This window comes from Symphodus melops (assembly GCF_947650265.1).
Source record: "Symphodus melops genome assembly, chromosome: 9".
Lineage (NCBI taxonomy): Eukaryota > Metazoa > Chordata > Actinopteri > Labriformes > Labridae > Symphodus > Symphodus melops.
In genome coordinates, this window is record NC_136699.1 from 13431599 (window position 1) to 13448486 (window position 16888).

The following is a 16888-nucleotide window of genomic DNA, read 5'->3' on the forward strand; positions in this document are numbered from 1 at the left end:
GAAGTGTGAGAAAAAAGTAGCGGCTTATAGTCCGGAATTTACGGTAGATGTTTCACATTTCTTTTTATCCACCGTAGTAATCAATAATATATTTTACTCTGTACTGCTGTACTCTGCAGTATGTGATCGACTTGGTAATTCTTCAACCTTAGCTGCAGCTAATTTCCTCTGTGCAGGAAAGAAATGTTTTAGAATAAAATGTAACATAAAAATGTCATTATATTATTCTAACATTAATTTCTGTCAAACACGTCGGTCATTATAATTAAGGGGGTCAGGGTTTGTTCTTGTTTCCACATTAATGAAGCACAAACAGTTACCTCTTTGTATTGTTTAATTATACAAAAGATGTATAATGTAAAGATACACATAACTTGTAAGCTACTGTGTGCATTCATAATAAATTTAACAACCATCTACAGATTTGTAAAATCTTTGAGTTTAGCTTACGTAAGAACATCCATCATACCTGTGTGGTCTGTGAACATTATTCGTCTTTCCTGTCTTTGTCTTTCTCATCCTCATATGGAATATTTTTGGTCACTGCAGTTAGTTAACCTATTCTAAGCAGTATGTAAAGTGTAATGCGTCTCAACATCTTTAAGTTTCACAGACACTCCCAGCTTACAGTGTTCATATTGTTTATACTTTATCACACTAATAAAGGTGTTTTAAATATGTGAGGCTTCAATTGTTGTCATTTAAGCTGCATCTACCGCTCAATGAAAATAAAGTGGACAATGAAATGTCCAACTCGTAAAAGCTGGAGGAAAAAAAGTGAAGAGACAGCACCACCCAGTGGTAATTCCATAAGATAGTGAAAACTTCCTCTTACAGGAATAAAGTTGTTTTGTTTTTTTTCCACTAAATGAACGGTTCCTCCAAAGTTGTACTTAAACAGAATCCAAAACACATTTTTTAAATATGAATTCAATTATACGAAAACAAAAATGATTTTGCTTTGATTTAAATCTTTATTAATAATGGCTGTGACTACAAGCATTATTTTATTCATAAACTGAAAAAGTGGTTGGATGCATTATTGATCTACTTTAAATAAAAGATGTGTAAACATTTGAACCTGATTTGTACACATCTCAATCTTAACGTTTTGTTACAGAGCAAGTGAAGTCAAACGGACACCTTCCTTCATGAAGTAGGTCATTGTTGATGCTTGGATATATATTCCTGATTAAACTGTGTCTATGTCTGAGTTATGATATAGGCATTGTTTTTATTCTGTCGACAGTCTCTCTATCTATGTCCCCCCGTCTGGCTGTCCAGGTGAGCTCTGGCATTACGCAGCATCTCCATATACAGTCTGTTGTTTTCCCTGAAACACAACCACAACAAAAAGTGAATCAATAAAAAGAAATCGAGAAGATGTGTGGAAGAGTAACATTTGAAAGTTTTAAAAGCCTGTTGTGACACCTGTTAACAAAGCTTAGGCACAAAAGCTGTTTCAAATGGTGACTAAAAAAAAGTCTCATCTATTGATTGTAAGTTTTTAATTTGAATATCTCAGTTATATACATTTAAATACGCTAAAGGTGTACCCTAAAGCACATTTTATAGAAAATGTCCAGCAGATGCTTTGCTGCAGATGTTCTCACTCACGTAGCCACAGATTGGTCAAACATCAGGTTACTCATATCCATGTAGTACTGAGCATCTGTCCGTATGGCTGTCCAGTACTCGTTTGCCTAATGTAGAGAGACATTTGGTAAAAAAAAATTCATCCTGTAGCTGAACAAATGTCAGTTTACAGCGCTTCAACAGTGCAGTGTTACCTGCTCCTGAATGGTGTAGCCCCACTGATTCTGGGAGTGGTGTGGATCCCAGTATCCTGACTGTCTCTTTAGCCTGATGAAACGCTTTGCATCCTCTTCCTTCACAAATGGAGCAGCTAAAACCCCTGAAGAGGTTATGGGATTGGGTTTGTAGATGATGTAAATACAGGGTTAATTTATATTTATGTCAGGTTATTACATTGAAGGACTCTGTTTTAGCCTGTTTAACAGTAACAATGTTACTTGATCAAAAAAAAAAATCAAGATGATTAGAATCCACTGACTCAGGGAACTGTCTGACTTACCACCCAGAATTGCCAAAAGGATCACACACCGCATGCCTATAAAAGGTCAAATAAATGCTGTTACTTTAAGTCTTCATAAGAAGAAAATTCAGGATTGATAAAGCAACAAAACAGATGTATTTATATGCAAAGGTTAGGCAATTAATCTTCGAGCTATTTGCATTGATTTTGGCTCAATTAGTGAGTAATGTCTATGAAGAGAATCAGTAAGGAGACGTACCTGCAGTGTAAGCAGTGAACTGTTGACCAGCTGAACGTCTGCACAGCTCGGAATGTCTCGTCTAAATGTTGAAGTGTACAAGAGAGTCTTTCACCGATTTTGACCCGTAACCAGGAGAGGAATGAAAGGAGCCAAGCATCAGGCTGCCTCCTCAAGAAGCTGCTGTTTCAAGCCAGAGCTCTGACGGACCGTCAAGACCCACACGCACACAACAAGCTCTCTGACACAAAGACAACCTTGTCTTGTTGTTACATTTTCCAGTCAATATTTCTTTTTGTAAGGTTTGCGTTAAACACAGTGCACACATAACACGTGAATAAATGTTGAAGATAAATAGGACTTTATCATCAAATAAAAAAAAAAAACAATAGTCCATTTTTTCTTTTTGGACTTTTTCCAACATTTCGATTGTTGCTTTAAAGGTTTTTTTGTTGTTGTGTATATCTATAATATGCTTATTTAAAAATGTGCTTTATTGTCTATTCCCTTTTTTCTTTTTCAGAGAAGCTTTCCCAGTAAAAAAAAAAAAAGATACTGCTGTGGTATTGACGTCTAACTCATTGACAACTTCTTACTGTTAAACAATGTCAGCACAGAAACATGTTGCAGTCAAACAAACAGGATTTAGATTTTTGCTTTGTTTTGTGGAATTAAAGGAATTTTAAAAAAGCGTGCTAGAATTTGCGGTCATTTCATGTACTTCCACATTTCCTCCACCAGGCGGGGTCTAACCACAGGTTTAGCTGGTCTGAGGTGCATATTAATCAAAAGCTCTACATCAGATGTGTGAGGCACAGAGGGCTACTTTGTTTTGACAGAAAGATTTGAGAATCCATGATTAAATGAATGTAGAAGAAAGAAGATGCTCTACTTGAGGTAGAAAAACAAAGATGCACAATTATGTAAGCACAGTATGGTGCGGTATAAGCACGCACATGTAATCAGGTGTAAAAGTGTAAAAACATTTATTAGTCCAAAGTGTGACTAGAGTAGAACATGAATTTACATTTGGTAATAGAGCATTACCTACAAAACGGAAAGTATGTTTCACATTTAACCTTTCCTGGACATCCCATAACACACTGCCAGCACCACATTGTAACACAAAAAAATAAGTGGCGTCCTTGGTATCAGAGGAAGATCTTTCCCAGGATGAGAAGTACTCCACCATGTGGGTCCATATTCTCAAGCCAGTTCAGTCCTGGAGGACACACAATCCTATGTCAATAGTTGTTTTTAGACAGTTTTCACGCATAATTCTGCAACATTTGAAATACATAAAGTACACGCCCACATGAAAATACTGATTCAAAATCACACACACATGCAAAACGTGGGTAGTTCTGGGACCTTTGTGCTCTCTCCCACAGCAACAAGCTATGAACACATAAAAAGGCACACACAAAACTAAAACTAATCTGACCCCATTCTATCACACACACATATGCACACATATGCACCCTGCTGGCACATGTCGACATTTCAAATATTTGATTCAGCAATCGGGATGTTGGGTGAGGAAGATGCTCAACAAAGTAAAGCATCAAAAATTTCCACTCTACTCTTTTGTCATTTGTGAGCAAGTGTCAGTCAGAGCGAGAAGAAAGGCCAGCAAGACATTGTGGACTTGATCTGTTTTAGCTGTTGCTGATGAAGTGGTATTCACATGGATTAATACAACAACCCTTTGGTCATAGGTTTGCTTTAAGAAGCAGAAGAAGACAATCTCCTTTCGCAGAATGCTTTTCATTCATAAAAAAATAAGAATTAACAGCCCCCTCTGCACTCGCCACCATTTCACCTGCTCAGTCTGCTCAGGCTTTAAACCATGCTTTTGTTTAAAATCTTAAACAAAAACATGGTTTCACTGTGTCCTTATTCAGAGACTGAAGGATGCATTAAGAACTTCACGATTAAAATCTGACAAACCCAACAGCTCAAGACTTCCTGACATTACCTCATTGATTGTGCTACCTGCGAAATATTAGGATTTTATTTTTTGCTTTGATCTTTCATCTTATAGGCTGACAGTTTAAAGTATAAAATAGTGAGTTTAAAGCAACACATTTTAAATATCTGTGTCTGTGTTGGGGTTCTGCATTTTGTTATTATTATTATATTATTATTATTATTCAAACAAAATCGTTACAGTTACTTCCTGTAAGCATGTTAACATTTTCGAGGCATTATAATGACCTACAACAAACAAACAACACAAGATCTGTTTCAAAATAATGATGACAACTGTTTATACTGAAAAACTCTATTTTTAGGTTTTGAAAATGATCAGATATGTTGTCTTTTTATTGTTTTTGTTCTGTCAAATATAGTGAAACTTTGGCCAACACTTCTTGAAAAAAGAGATTAAACATCTATCAAAGTTTAGAAATTACCTCTCTGTGTGGTTTACAAAACATACTGATGCTTTAGGACCAAAAACTAAACACGCATTTCCTTTGTTGGACATGTCCTCTTAATTCTACTGATGAAATACATTTTTAATTAGCTGCCTCTATTTTCTTGTTAAACCGCTTTGTATAATTATTTGGTGTGCTTCCCTTATTTGAACGTAAACATCGCTGCTGTTGAATCCAGCTCTTATATCATTTCTGTGAAGTCAATATAAGATTGAGGAAAACTGAGTTTTTAATGTAGTGTTGGCTCAATCTGGTTCCCTTGGTGAAAAAAGGATTAATGTCGCAGAGTCCTCAATGACTAAGTTTGCAGAATGAGAGCAGATACAAGGAAAGGTTGTGAGCAGAGAATTCACTGAGCTTCTGTGGCTGTTTGCCCACAGACTGATAAGACACAACACCAAATCACATCTCAGAGCATGAATCTCTGAAGAAGCTCCACAAGACATGTCGGAGTATTAAAAACAACCCAGCAAGGCCAGGTCTTATACTACTGGCACAAGACTTCTTCTGTGATACGACCTTCTTTTATTTTGAGGAGAGGAAGGAGAAAATAGGAGCCAGGCATTGAGAAGATTTGCAGAGTTGTTGCAGTGTTCCTCCTCATCGCTCCACTGATCCTATTTCCTACTGGAATTATTTATGGACTGGGAGAAATAGGTCATTTGATTATGAGCCATGCTGGCACAAAAAGGTGACAAATATGACAAAAAAGGCAGTTGATGAAACTCTTTGTGACATCCGAAAGTAGAAAATTGCAGTGTGGTACACACATCATAGTCAAGGATGATAGTCTACAGCTGTGGAAGAAGGAGGATTGGGAAATGATCTGCACACGCTGAAGGAGCCTGAGTTCCTGTCCAGGTCGAGTCAAGGACTGAGATAAACTGGGAGATGAGTCTAATCTATTTGTGTTTTAATCTGAACCAGTCTCAGATGCTATTGGATTGTGGGGTTCAGCTCAACGAACAAAGTCATCATACATTTTTAAGGACACTGTTGACACCAAACATCCTCATCCCTAAGTTATCCAACCTTTCAATGGACAGGGTTTCTGGACCTCTCTGCCCCTAAAATCAATGTTTCATCACGTGTAATGTTTCATAGTGAACGATATTCAAAGACATTAGACACACTGGTCAGCAATTGCTGTGATTCTACCAATTTTGAACACTAAAATAATGTTTTGATCTAAAACAGTTAAGAACTGTAGCTAGCAATGCATCATGGGATGCTCACCTTGATGCAAAGTGACAAAGACCATAAACAGCATACTGATGTTTTAAATTACAGGACACAAGAGTATTTTTTTAAAAAGAGGGTGTTGCCTTGAGAACTTGGAGTGGACCACTAGTGTGTTATGTTAGGCTGTTTGTCTTTTGTTTCTAAAACAGTGCTACTGCTTATTTTTCTTGTTCATTTTCTTTATAAAAATACCCAAAGCCATCAACTCCTCAATGGAGAATCATTGGAGGATCATTTGAATAGCAGTTTTAAGAGAAGTAAACACAATATGGAGGACATGTGCTACACACCAATGAGACCTGCTTTATCAACATGCATCAGATTTTAAAACAAAAAATTAGATGGTAGTTCTTATTGAGATCTTATTTAATTTTTTAACATTTCATTGATATCGCAGAGGATGTTTGATACACACCGAACCGCAGTAACACTATAGCTTGTCTAGATATGGATTTTAACAAGTAATTTATGAGCGAGGCTTGGATTTTAACTAGTGTAAAAATATTACTTCTGGGCAGATTTAGTTGTATTTAGGTTAAAATGAATACAGCTGAACGGTCAGAGGACTGAAACTCTTTAACCCGTTAATTTAGCCCAAAGAGGTCAAGGCAGAGGGAGGAAAACATAACCTTTAGCCTTCTGGTAATGGATTTATATATACCAAACTTAAGTGAAGTAATTAGAATAATGTGGGAAGACAGGATGGCCTAAAGTATTATTTTACAGCGTGTATCCAACAGGGAAATATGTATAATATATATAATCATATTTGATGCACTATTAGTGCTCACAAAGCTTTACAGTTTGTGTAAACAGCTTCTCTAATCTTTAAAGTTAAGAAGACCTTGGGCTTTAATAATATTGTTAAATAGGTACAGTATAAACAGATAACTCAAAGAGATAAAGACAGCCTAAGTGATGAATTATTATAATGAATATATATGTGCTTAAGTGGAGAAGAGATCCCATCGTAACAGTCCTCCCTCCGTGCTTCACCCATTTGCATGAAGCTTTGTATCATTAGAAACATGGTAGTAGTGTTGAATGGTCGTGAATCCAGCCCTCATTTTGACCTGAGACGAGAAAAATATGTTTTTCTTTGCCTGGAAGTTTTCTTCATGTGATTCTTCTTTTTGCATCACATGAAGAAAAGGTTCAATAATCATCATCATCAGTATTAATATCACATGGCATTAGGCCATCCTGGGATGGGACAGGCAGTAGGGACAGGCAGTATCCCATCCTGGGATGGGACAAAGCTGGCCTTTTTTCCGGGTACAAGAGGTAGGAGGAGACAGGGCCGGGCTACACAATGTCCAGACTCCATTTCCTCCCCTGTTTTTGTACATCGCAATGTGACAGAATGATCTACAACAGTGTAAGAACACACAGAGACTATCAGGGTAATCAAGACAGTCGGGAAACACAAAAAACACCAGACCATAACACTAGAGGACAAGTACAATGCCATCACTGACACCACCAAAACCAGATATACAAAATAAAACAGGAAACACCAACGACTCGACTTAAAACATACTTACAGGCAACAGGGAAACACTAAAGACCAAAGCAGACACACCAGGAATCACATACAAGTAACACAGGAAACAATGTTACAGACCACAGAGAAGGACACAAAGAAACAGGAAACACTGAAGACTAGAATACAACTTAAAACTCAGGAAACACTAAAGACTGAACTAAGAAATATACAGAACTCAAAACTCTGAAATATAACGCATCCAAACCATGGCACTGGCACGCAATTAGAATTCCAGATATTACGGAAACTTTGTATATTATTTGTTTACCTGTGAAGTTGCACGCAGCCATATTTCTTTCCCACTCCTGCTCCGTATGCGCGTTCACGTGCAGCTCTGAGCTCTGCGTGAGGGAATGTGATTAACGTGAACGCGCCAATCTCGACTCTACACTCATTCTGGTCCGTAAGTCACCCTTTTCCCTATCACACACGCTGACACTGTCTGCCTCTTCGTCTATGTTCAGTCTCATGTTTGCACCACTGCCAAGTCGGTACTGAGAGCTCGCTGCCGGGGGCAGTCAGAGTCAACTCTGCAGTGCCAGGATGCGGTGCTACAAGTTTTGGGGACCCTGTTCGGTTGGATTTTATATTTGTGCTACCATGCTTTTCAAAGGTAGGTCTTTTTGGATCTAAACTTAATTAGGTTGTTGGTTGTATTTTCTTTAACAGCTTCCTAAAGGGAGTGTAGGGATCTTTCATAAAATAAATCAATGCAGATGATATTGGTTGAAAATCGCCAGAATTCTTGCAGAGGTTTGGCATACTCCGATTAAAAGAAGTGAGCTATTGGCTTATATCTGTTGCTCTCAAAGGAACTTGAAGGCTCTCCTGTCTTATTTTTAAAAGCATTTTCTCCTTTGGCAAGCCAGTCTGTTCTTATGCATTTCAAACAAGTAACGGCAACAATTTAATCTGAATTAAACTGATGGAAATATATGCTGCCTTTGTTTTTTCTCAGTGGACTGAATCACAAAATGACAAATGAATGTCAATCCTTGTAGAAATAAGTTATCAACCATGGTCTTCTCTTCAGTTTTGGATTTGTATGACACATCCGTTTGTGTGCCATCATAAACAGCCACGTAAATCCTCAAATAGTTCTTTTTAAACATGTGCATCTCTGCCTGCATATATGATAAGAAAGTGGGCATTGTTGTTTGCTATTTGTGTGCAATGAGATGTCCATGCAGGAGTATAATTCTCTGGTAAGCTCTATCCCATCATCAACATTACCACCAGCATCTGCAACATCTGGGTTGTGTCGTCTGTGACACAGTGGCTTTGCTGAAGATCTGCTTTCAATCCTTCTGTGTGTTGTGTATTTGTGTGAGTGTAAAACTGACTAATAGAACAACAATAAAGATGGATATTACTCCTTTTTATGTTCTCTTAACAATTTTTAAGCCAACCGAATGACACCTAAAAGAGGATGGATTAAGATCTCATGATGATTGTGTTCTGTTGGCAGCAGGTTTGCTTCCCAGTCTTTTACTACAATTTTATTGACAAGCAGCTGGAGCAAGTCAAGGCAAAAACTGATTTTATTTCATTGGCAGTCATTTCAATTTTGCAAATTCAGAGGAATTGGACAATCCATCTCTGGAAATTGTCAATGCTGTGATGGTTTTTCTTGTGCAAAAGGCTCAACAGCTCCATATTTAAGTGCACCAAAAATACAATTTGTTTTTATTTAATTTCTGACCTTCGCTCACAGGATCGGACACAATAGTCAGTGTGAAATAGCCTGGCACAGATGCTATAACAATATCGCCCTGATTACATTGCAATGCCTCATCTGGTCTATTTTTTCTTTTTTCATTGTTTTTATGGCAACTTTATTTTTTTTTCTCTTACAGAAATTCCCCATGCATGCTTCCTAATATTCCATGCTCCGCAAAACTTACCATCCCAGATTCTATGCTCCTTTATCATAAAGTTAATTGACTTTTTATGCCCTATTGAGCATTTTAGTCAGCTATAAGTGCTGCTGTAGGACTACTTTAATTTCCTGAAGGTTTGAACTAAGGAGTTGAACTTTGATGCTTTAAGTTTCTCATACCGTTCCTGCTCACCTGTGGAGCTTTCTTCAGTTTGAGGTTTTCAAAAGCAACACATCATAGTGGGTTGGTCATCATGGTAGAAGATGTGGTGGCCAAGCAGTTCGTGGTGCATTATGGAGAAGGTTTTAGCTCCTGGATTAGGATTAAAAATCCAGTGGTTTAAGGGCTCTGGACTCTATACCATAGATTATAAATCTCTCCCATAGGATACAATACATCGGAAACCCCATTAACACACAACACCATACGCTCAGATCTCTGCTCACCACTGTCAAATCAACATGGTGCTGGAAAAGACGCGTTGATGGATGGGTCCCTGTCTGTTCAATAAGCGTCACGCATATTCACACACACACACACACACACACACACACAAACACAGTACAATGTCACTTTTCACTGAAATTCACTGAAAGACAGAGTTGCAGAAAGAAGTAAAAAGAAACCCATCTCTTTGAGAACGTGCAGAGGGTTGAAATGGCTCGTATAAAACTGCTACAGCATTAGATATGTCCCTCCGGTCGTCTTTACTGTCCCTCATCTGTCTCTATTCAGTGTCCCTCATGTCTCCTCACACCCTCATTCCCATCATTTTACATTTTACTTTCTGTCAATAACACGCTGCCCTTCTCTTTTCTGTCTTTTGTCTGTTAAAGTGGCTGCAGGATTTAGAGGCCATTATTTACATTTGTTGACAGCTAGAATGGGTTTGAAGCTTCACAGCATGACCAGAGCAACTGAAAGTCAACGCAACACTCAATTTCCATTTTAAAGGGCACAGCATTACAAAACAAGCTGTTTTGACATAAAACAATAGTCACAATGCAGAAATCAAATGAACAACCTGACACTGCATCATCACCGCTTAAGTAACCATTACGTAACATTAATAAACCATTAATAAACTATTAATAAACCATTTATAAACCATTAATAAACCTTTCATTTGCATTTATAAACCATTAATAAACCATTAATAAACCATTTATAGACCATTCAGAAACCATTAATAAACCATTAATCAACAGAAGTATAAAGGTTTTAGCTGACCAGTTATTTCCTCACAACTTATCCTTAAAAGTGTCTTGTTAGTTATTAGGGAGGTTTGTTTGCATTATTTGGGTACCTTAATGATGAATGGATGACCTCAGCTTTTCTTCTCTTCATCCCCCCCAACCCATTTCTCTTACTTCTCCCAGCCCCCCTTTTACGACCTGTCTCCCTCATGTTTGCGTCTCCTGTATCTGTCTTCCTCTCTCCAGCTCTACCTGGATGTGTGTTTTTAAGCAGGTTTGGCCTTAAGCCAGCCACCTTGGTTAGATGTAGGTTTTTATAGCTGCTGAACATCTGGGTACTTCACTACTGACCTCCCCTGACTCATCTCGTTCTAAACGATTGATGGTGAAATAATGATGTTCTTAACCAATGAAGAAATGACCCGATTTAAAATCAATGCACCGGGTTAGTTCAAGAGTGTGTTAACTGTACACACACAGAATGGCTGGATGCATACACTGACACGTCCATGCACAATGACTCTGGAGCTAATACAAGTATCCTGGTTGATGTTCCGTCTATTTGGAGGACACCTGTTTCTCTTAAGCACAAATACAAAGCTGTTTTTTTTTTTTAAACATGTATGAACACAGACATACTGTAGACAAGCTGTACACCCCACCAGGCGTATTATTTTTCTCCTCTTGGCGTGTTTTTCTTTTCGACAGTTCAATGGCAGGTTTCAGGGTCTAGACCAGGGTTTCTTAACCTTTTTGACCTTGGGGCCCAACATTTTCAGGGCAAGGTAGTCTGGGGCCCAATCGAGTGAATGGTTCTGATTTAACTTTTGCGGTCATTTTTATTTAATAGCTATTTGTGTCACTATGTTGTAATAATGAATCCTGTTCTTCATTTGTATGTTTTTTAATCAATATATAACCTATACATAGGCTAATTATGCATAAAACCTTGCACAAGTTAAGATCATTTAATTAATTTTGCTCATATAAAACCATGTTTAAGTGCATGTTTGTCAAATACACAATATAAACTTAGCAACAAAAGCAATAAAATTAGGTGCTCAATGAAGTTAGGTAGATTTGTTGAAATTAAAATGAGCATTCTGTTTTGTGTAGCACTGCCCCCGTTGCTGTCATTATTTTTTCGTTTTAAGAACCTCTCCATTACGTTTCCATTCAGATTCAGGCCCCGTTTACACGGAGACGCTGTGACAGCAAGACGAAACATTTGGACATGCGCAGTAGTCGACAACAAACAACAATGGCGGCGGCTATGTGCTTCAGCAGCTATTCGCGTTGTATCGTCTTTTAAAACAGAACCTTGATATGATACATCGTGTATGTCGCCGCCAAAAGAGCAACGAATACTTGCGGCAAATAGTTCAACCTTTACCCAAGCACCATATGCAGCATTTAGATAAGACCTGGGAGAACTAGCCGCTAAACAGGATGTTGTGGAGGAAGTGGTTATACTGCTGAGTGTCGCGCGTGTCGCGTTGTAAAGTTCCACTACTTCTAACTGATGATACTGCCTCTGGTGGTCGGAGAGTATACTGCAGGCCAACGATCACGGCCCTTACGGCCCACAGATGCAAACATATTATCCCCTTGCGGCCCTGCAGGTGGCGCTCGCGGCCCTTCGAAGGGCCGCGGCCCTATGGTTAAGAAACCCTGGTCTAGACGGTGATGGACAGGGTAGATTGATGTCCATGTTGAAGTGGACACCTATGTACAGGTTTGAGAAAGACAGCGCCAAAATTCATACCTTGCAATGACTTTGTGACGTAATAATGTGAGGCTGTCCCCTGTATTTCAGAGTGTCTAATTTATGGTTGTCGTTTGTGTTGGACCCTTTATATCGGCTGAAATCAGCATTGTTGGTACATGTTGTATGTCTTTGTTTTATTTACTAATCGAGCAATAAGAAGAAAATAAATCCCAGTCAGAGATCACTTTTTTATTAAAGAACTACATGCACAAGTGTGTCTTATGAATCAAATCAGCGTACCCTGAGTTTACAAATGTTTTTGTAGCTTGCCAAAATGTTCCACTGTATAAACAGCAGATAATGCACAGATCCAGACAAGTTAACATGATTGTTTGGCCCAGACATATCGCTCTTTCCACATCACTTTTAGATTGTGTGAAGGCAGTTCTATTCAGGCTTCATGTTACATCATTGAGGACCTCAGGGATCTCAGCCACATTAAAGGCCCTGTGTTAATCCTAACTATACAGACAAGCCTCGCTGGCAAGAATGTTTGTCACATTGTTAAATGAAAAAAAAAACATGGTCGGAGCCAGTTAAAAGCTTAAGAAAAACAAAGCATCTCTGATGTTGCCCATGGATTTTATGATTAGAAACTTTTGGTAAGCATCAAACACCATGAACATGATAGGCGAGACAGTTAATCAAGAAGACAACCATTATAATGGTCATTTGAAAAATATACATCATCATGTATTTATACAACAATTGTACTTTACACGATTTTTGTGAATAAAAGAAGCTGAACTTGACATTTGGTGACGTCATTTTGGATTCCTCAAAAGCATAGTAGTGATAAAAATCCTCTCTTAAATGATAATAGATGAACTTATCGACATAATTATGTTAGATTATCATGGCAGAATGAGACTGAAGAGCAAACACATGATTATTACTCTACATGCTTTCATCCTAATAGCTGTGTGGGTGTGTGTTTGTGTGTGTGTGTGTGTGTGTGTGTGTTTATGCAGCTTAGCCTGGGTGGGTTTAGCTGGCCTCATCAGAGGCACTAAAACGCCCCGATGTAAGAGGTGGTCATTTAGTGCTCTGCCAAAAATAGCAGTCCTGTTGGTTTTTTGTTTCTGTCTGTTTGTTGTGTGTGTGTGTGTGTGCGCAAAAAGTGAGTGTGAATGTGTGTCCCAGGCCGTCTGTGTTTAGATATCCTGTGTCTGATGGAATCCTCATCTGAACACATTGACCCACAAAACAAATGTTCAGCAAGGGACAGAATTGTCTCGCTGAATTTCTCAGTATTTGTTAAGGAGAGGGGGAGAGAGAGAGAGAGAGAGAGATCATTATTTACCAGGAACAAATGACGTACATTTTTGGCTTGACAGTTCACACTTGTCCTCTACCTTAAAGAACCTTCTAGGACCTTAAAGGACCATTTGTTTGCAGGTGGGGCTAACTAAAAGTGACAGCACTGATCATGACCGTGCTTTTCAAGCTCTTTGTTTATTTCCTCACAGCCTAATCAGCTTTAGTGTGTGCTCATTTGTAGTGCATAAGAACAAAAATGCTGAAAGCAGAAAAAGTGAATGCAAATTCAGGACAAGGCAGAGAGACTGAAAAAGAAGGAACAGAGGTAAAAAAGACAGACGTATAGAGAGGTGTTTGAAATATGGATATCACAAGATTTGGAAAGGCTCGTAAAGGGATAAAGCTGCTCAAAGAGAAAGATCTGTGCAGACAAAATGTAGGCAAATGAAAAATGCCCATAGGAATCTCATAGAAGGTATATTGTAGCGGATGCTTATATGAGAAGAGAAGAAGGTGTAAAGAACCAAGATTATAGGTGTAAAGCATAAGAGGCAGTGAGGGAGAAAGGGAGGAGGAGAGAGAAGAAATATATTGTCCATTGATTTCTTTTGTAGTTTTTTATAATGATAATAATAATCATGCATTTTATTTAAAGGCTTAAAACAGCTTTGTCGAGTACAACCATCTCACTCGGTTTATTCCTGAATACACTTTTTACAATCCCACTGTCCGTCTGTCTACCTGCCTGTCTCTCCATGCAGTATCTATCTGTTCAAACATTGCATTGTTGGCTGGTAGACTTTTATTCGCACCTTTTGTCAACAAGGACATTGCACTCACCAATAATAGAAAATGTGGGAGGTTGTACAGAATTCTATCTTATTCAGGACCCAATTCTTGTGGTTTAAAGCAACACTACTGTGACCTGATTGATTGTTTCTCTTTACTTATAATTTGTTTTGTTCGTTTTTTAAGTTTCACGATCCATATTTAACAGCCTGATATGATAAGCAGTTTAACAAGGCAGGAAGGTGTACAGGTATCTTAATTTGGTTAGGACTAGATGAAATGAATTTAAACACTCAGTGGAGATTATCCCAAGATTATAGAGGTTTACAACCCGGATAATCTCAGACATAGTTTCTTTTTAAGAAAGAGGCTTGCTGATGGTACACAACAGTCTTGAACGAAAGAGCAGTCTTCAGCAGTCTTCCTTTAATCTCCACATCTATCACATTTATACATGAGCCACATGCCTGAAATTTGATTCCCTACCTCACATCGCGCACACTATTGAAATATTTTCTTTCAGCTGATGCTTAGCAGAATCATCCTTATCTCCTATTCTGACACATTCATGGCTACAACCAGCTCATCCAGAGGAGTTGTAGCTGCTGTTGTCGGTCTTAATTTTCCCAAACCATGTCCTTGTCCTGATATTGTCAATTCTTAATGTGTGTCTTGTAATCCTATCAGAAACAGTAGGTATCATTTCAAAAACACACCCAATATTTTTATTATGCCTCAAGTATTTGGATAGCGCTCAATCTGAACATATGGGGATGGAGCCTCTCCGAATATGAAATGATTTAAAGCATGGTGACATATTATTGGACGCTGCATGGTTGTCTTACCACCTTGGGCACTAAGCTTAATACACAAAGATAAACACACCAAATTTACATCTTTCCTAATCTCAGATTCTATTTCCTCTTGGTACTCATTGACAATAAACTGCACACAGTCTTTCACATTCAATGTTCTTCGAATAAATGGTGATGTCGAGGAAACATACCAAGAGAAAATTGGTTTGGTCTCAAAGGAGACTGTGAATATTTGCAATATATTCATATTTTGAGGGGTTCTGCCGAGCTGGAATAAATGGTCCCAGGGTGCTGCTGCCCTCAGGGTCCCTGAGGTGCCTAGAAGCAGTCTGACTCTGCTTATTTAACCAGAAATAATTCATTATGCAGTAATACTGGAATTTAGGTACAACCTCAAGGTACCATATCATTGAGCAGTTTAATATCTACATATCAGTGTATACAATAACACAACAAAAACACATTACTTGCTTTAAAGGACGTTTATCTGAAGTGAACATGAGAAGTCAAAGGAAGACTAAAGCCAGTTCTTGAAAATGTCTCTAGCCTGTGGTATAGTGAGCTTATTATGATTATATTTTGAGATTAATTGGTTTACTGGTCAGTCTTCATCCTAACCCTCACCTATGGTCGTGGGCTATGGGTCGTGACCGAGATCGTGGATTCAAGCAGCCGAAATGAGTTTCCTCTGGAGGGTGGCTGGGCTCAAGCTTAGAGATGGGGTGAGGAGCTCAGCCATTTGGGGGGAGCTCAGGCGTAGAGTGGCTGCTCATTCACATCGAAAAGAGCCAGTTGAGGATTAGGATGCCTCCTGGTCGCCTCCCTTTGGAGGTTTTCCAGGCATGCCCAACTGGGAGGCAACCCTCGGGTAGGCCCAGAATTCGCTGGAGGGATGATACATCCCGCCTAGCCTGGGAACGCCTCGCATCCCCCAGGAGGAGTTATTTAACATTGTTGGGGAAAGGGAAGTCTGGGTCGACCTACTGCACCTGAAAACACGACCCGACCTCGGATAAGCGGAAGAAAATCCCTTTTCCCACTTTGATCTTGAAAGACAAAGGCACTTGCATTGGAAAATCTTGCACTTGTAATCACAACTGCAAATTTTAATGTGCATAATTTGCAGATAAAGTAGTATATTTAAAAGATATACTGTTTGAATCCTGAATGTGCTATCGAAATTTTTGTGTAATGCTTCTTTTAACTGACCTCTGACAAGAGGCTGTGAGTTTGTCTTCAGCATTTCTCTGTGTAGTCTTGAGCTGAGAGCAAACACGTTTCAGCCTCTATAAAAAGTTAAAAAAAGAAGGAAAAGCAAATGTAAATGCTGGTAACTGAGAACTTCATAAATGTTTGGAGGAGTCATCAGTGTATTCAGTTTAGCCGTCAGCTGATGGATTGATGTTTCACATTATTGGCTCATTTACAGATGTCTTACAGGTGAATTGCTTTGAAATTGGCACATGCGTCTAAGATACACTCATATCAATGGTGATCTTTGCCACAAGTTGCTCAACTTTTTTTTTTCATTTAAAATTGAAATAGTTTCCGATATGAACATCTTCAAAAGAGAGATTTAAAAAAAATATTGAACTTTTTCAGAACATTTTCTTTACTTCTATTACTTTGCAAAGCATTTTTTTGTTTCTTTTTGTACTAA

The 16888-nt window shown here is 38.5% G+C and overlaps 2 protein-coding genes across 2 annotated transcripts in view; one reads left to right on the plus strand and one right to left on the minus strand.

The window, feature by feature from the left end:
* Positions 1–1011: 1011 nt before the first annotated feature.
* Positions 1012–2413, minus strand: LOC306829734 (uncharacterized protein C3orf85-like). The gene is made up of 5 exons (XM_079352881.1): positions 2316–2413; positions 2096–2131; positions 1791–1915; positions 1618–1703; positions 1012–1333 (listed from the first exon to the last, which is right to left on the minus strand). The coding sequence occupies exons 2-5, from the start codon at positions 2127–2129 to the stop codon at positions 1255–1257; spliced, it is 324 nt and encodes a 107-aa protein (XP_079209007.1). The 5' UTR covers positions 2130–2131; positions 2316–2413; the 3' UTR covers positions 1012–1254.
* Positions 2414–7902: 5489 nt separating this feature from the next.
* chrna8 (cholinergic receptor, nicotinic, alpha 8) overlaps positions 7903–16888 on the plus strand; it is a 30317-nt gene continuing 21331 nt past the window's right edge. Inside the window, exon 1 of the mRNA XM_079351707.1 lies at positions 7903–8133. Within this exon, the coding sequence (XP_079207833.1) occupies positions 8064–8133 (70 nt within the window). The 5' untranslated portion in view covers positions 7903–8063. The remainder of the gene's footprint in view (positions 8134–16888) is intronic.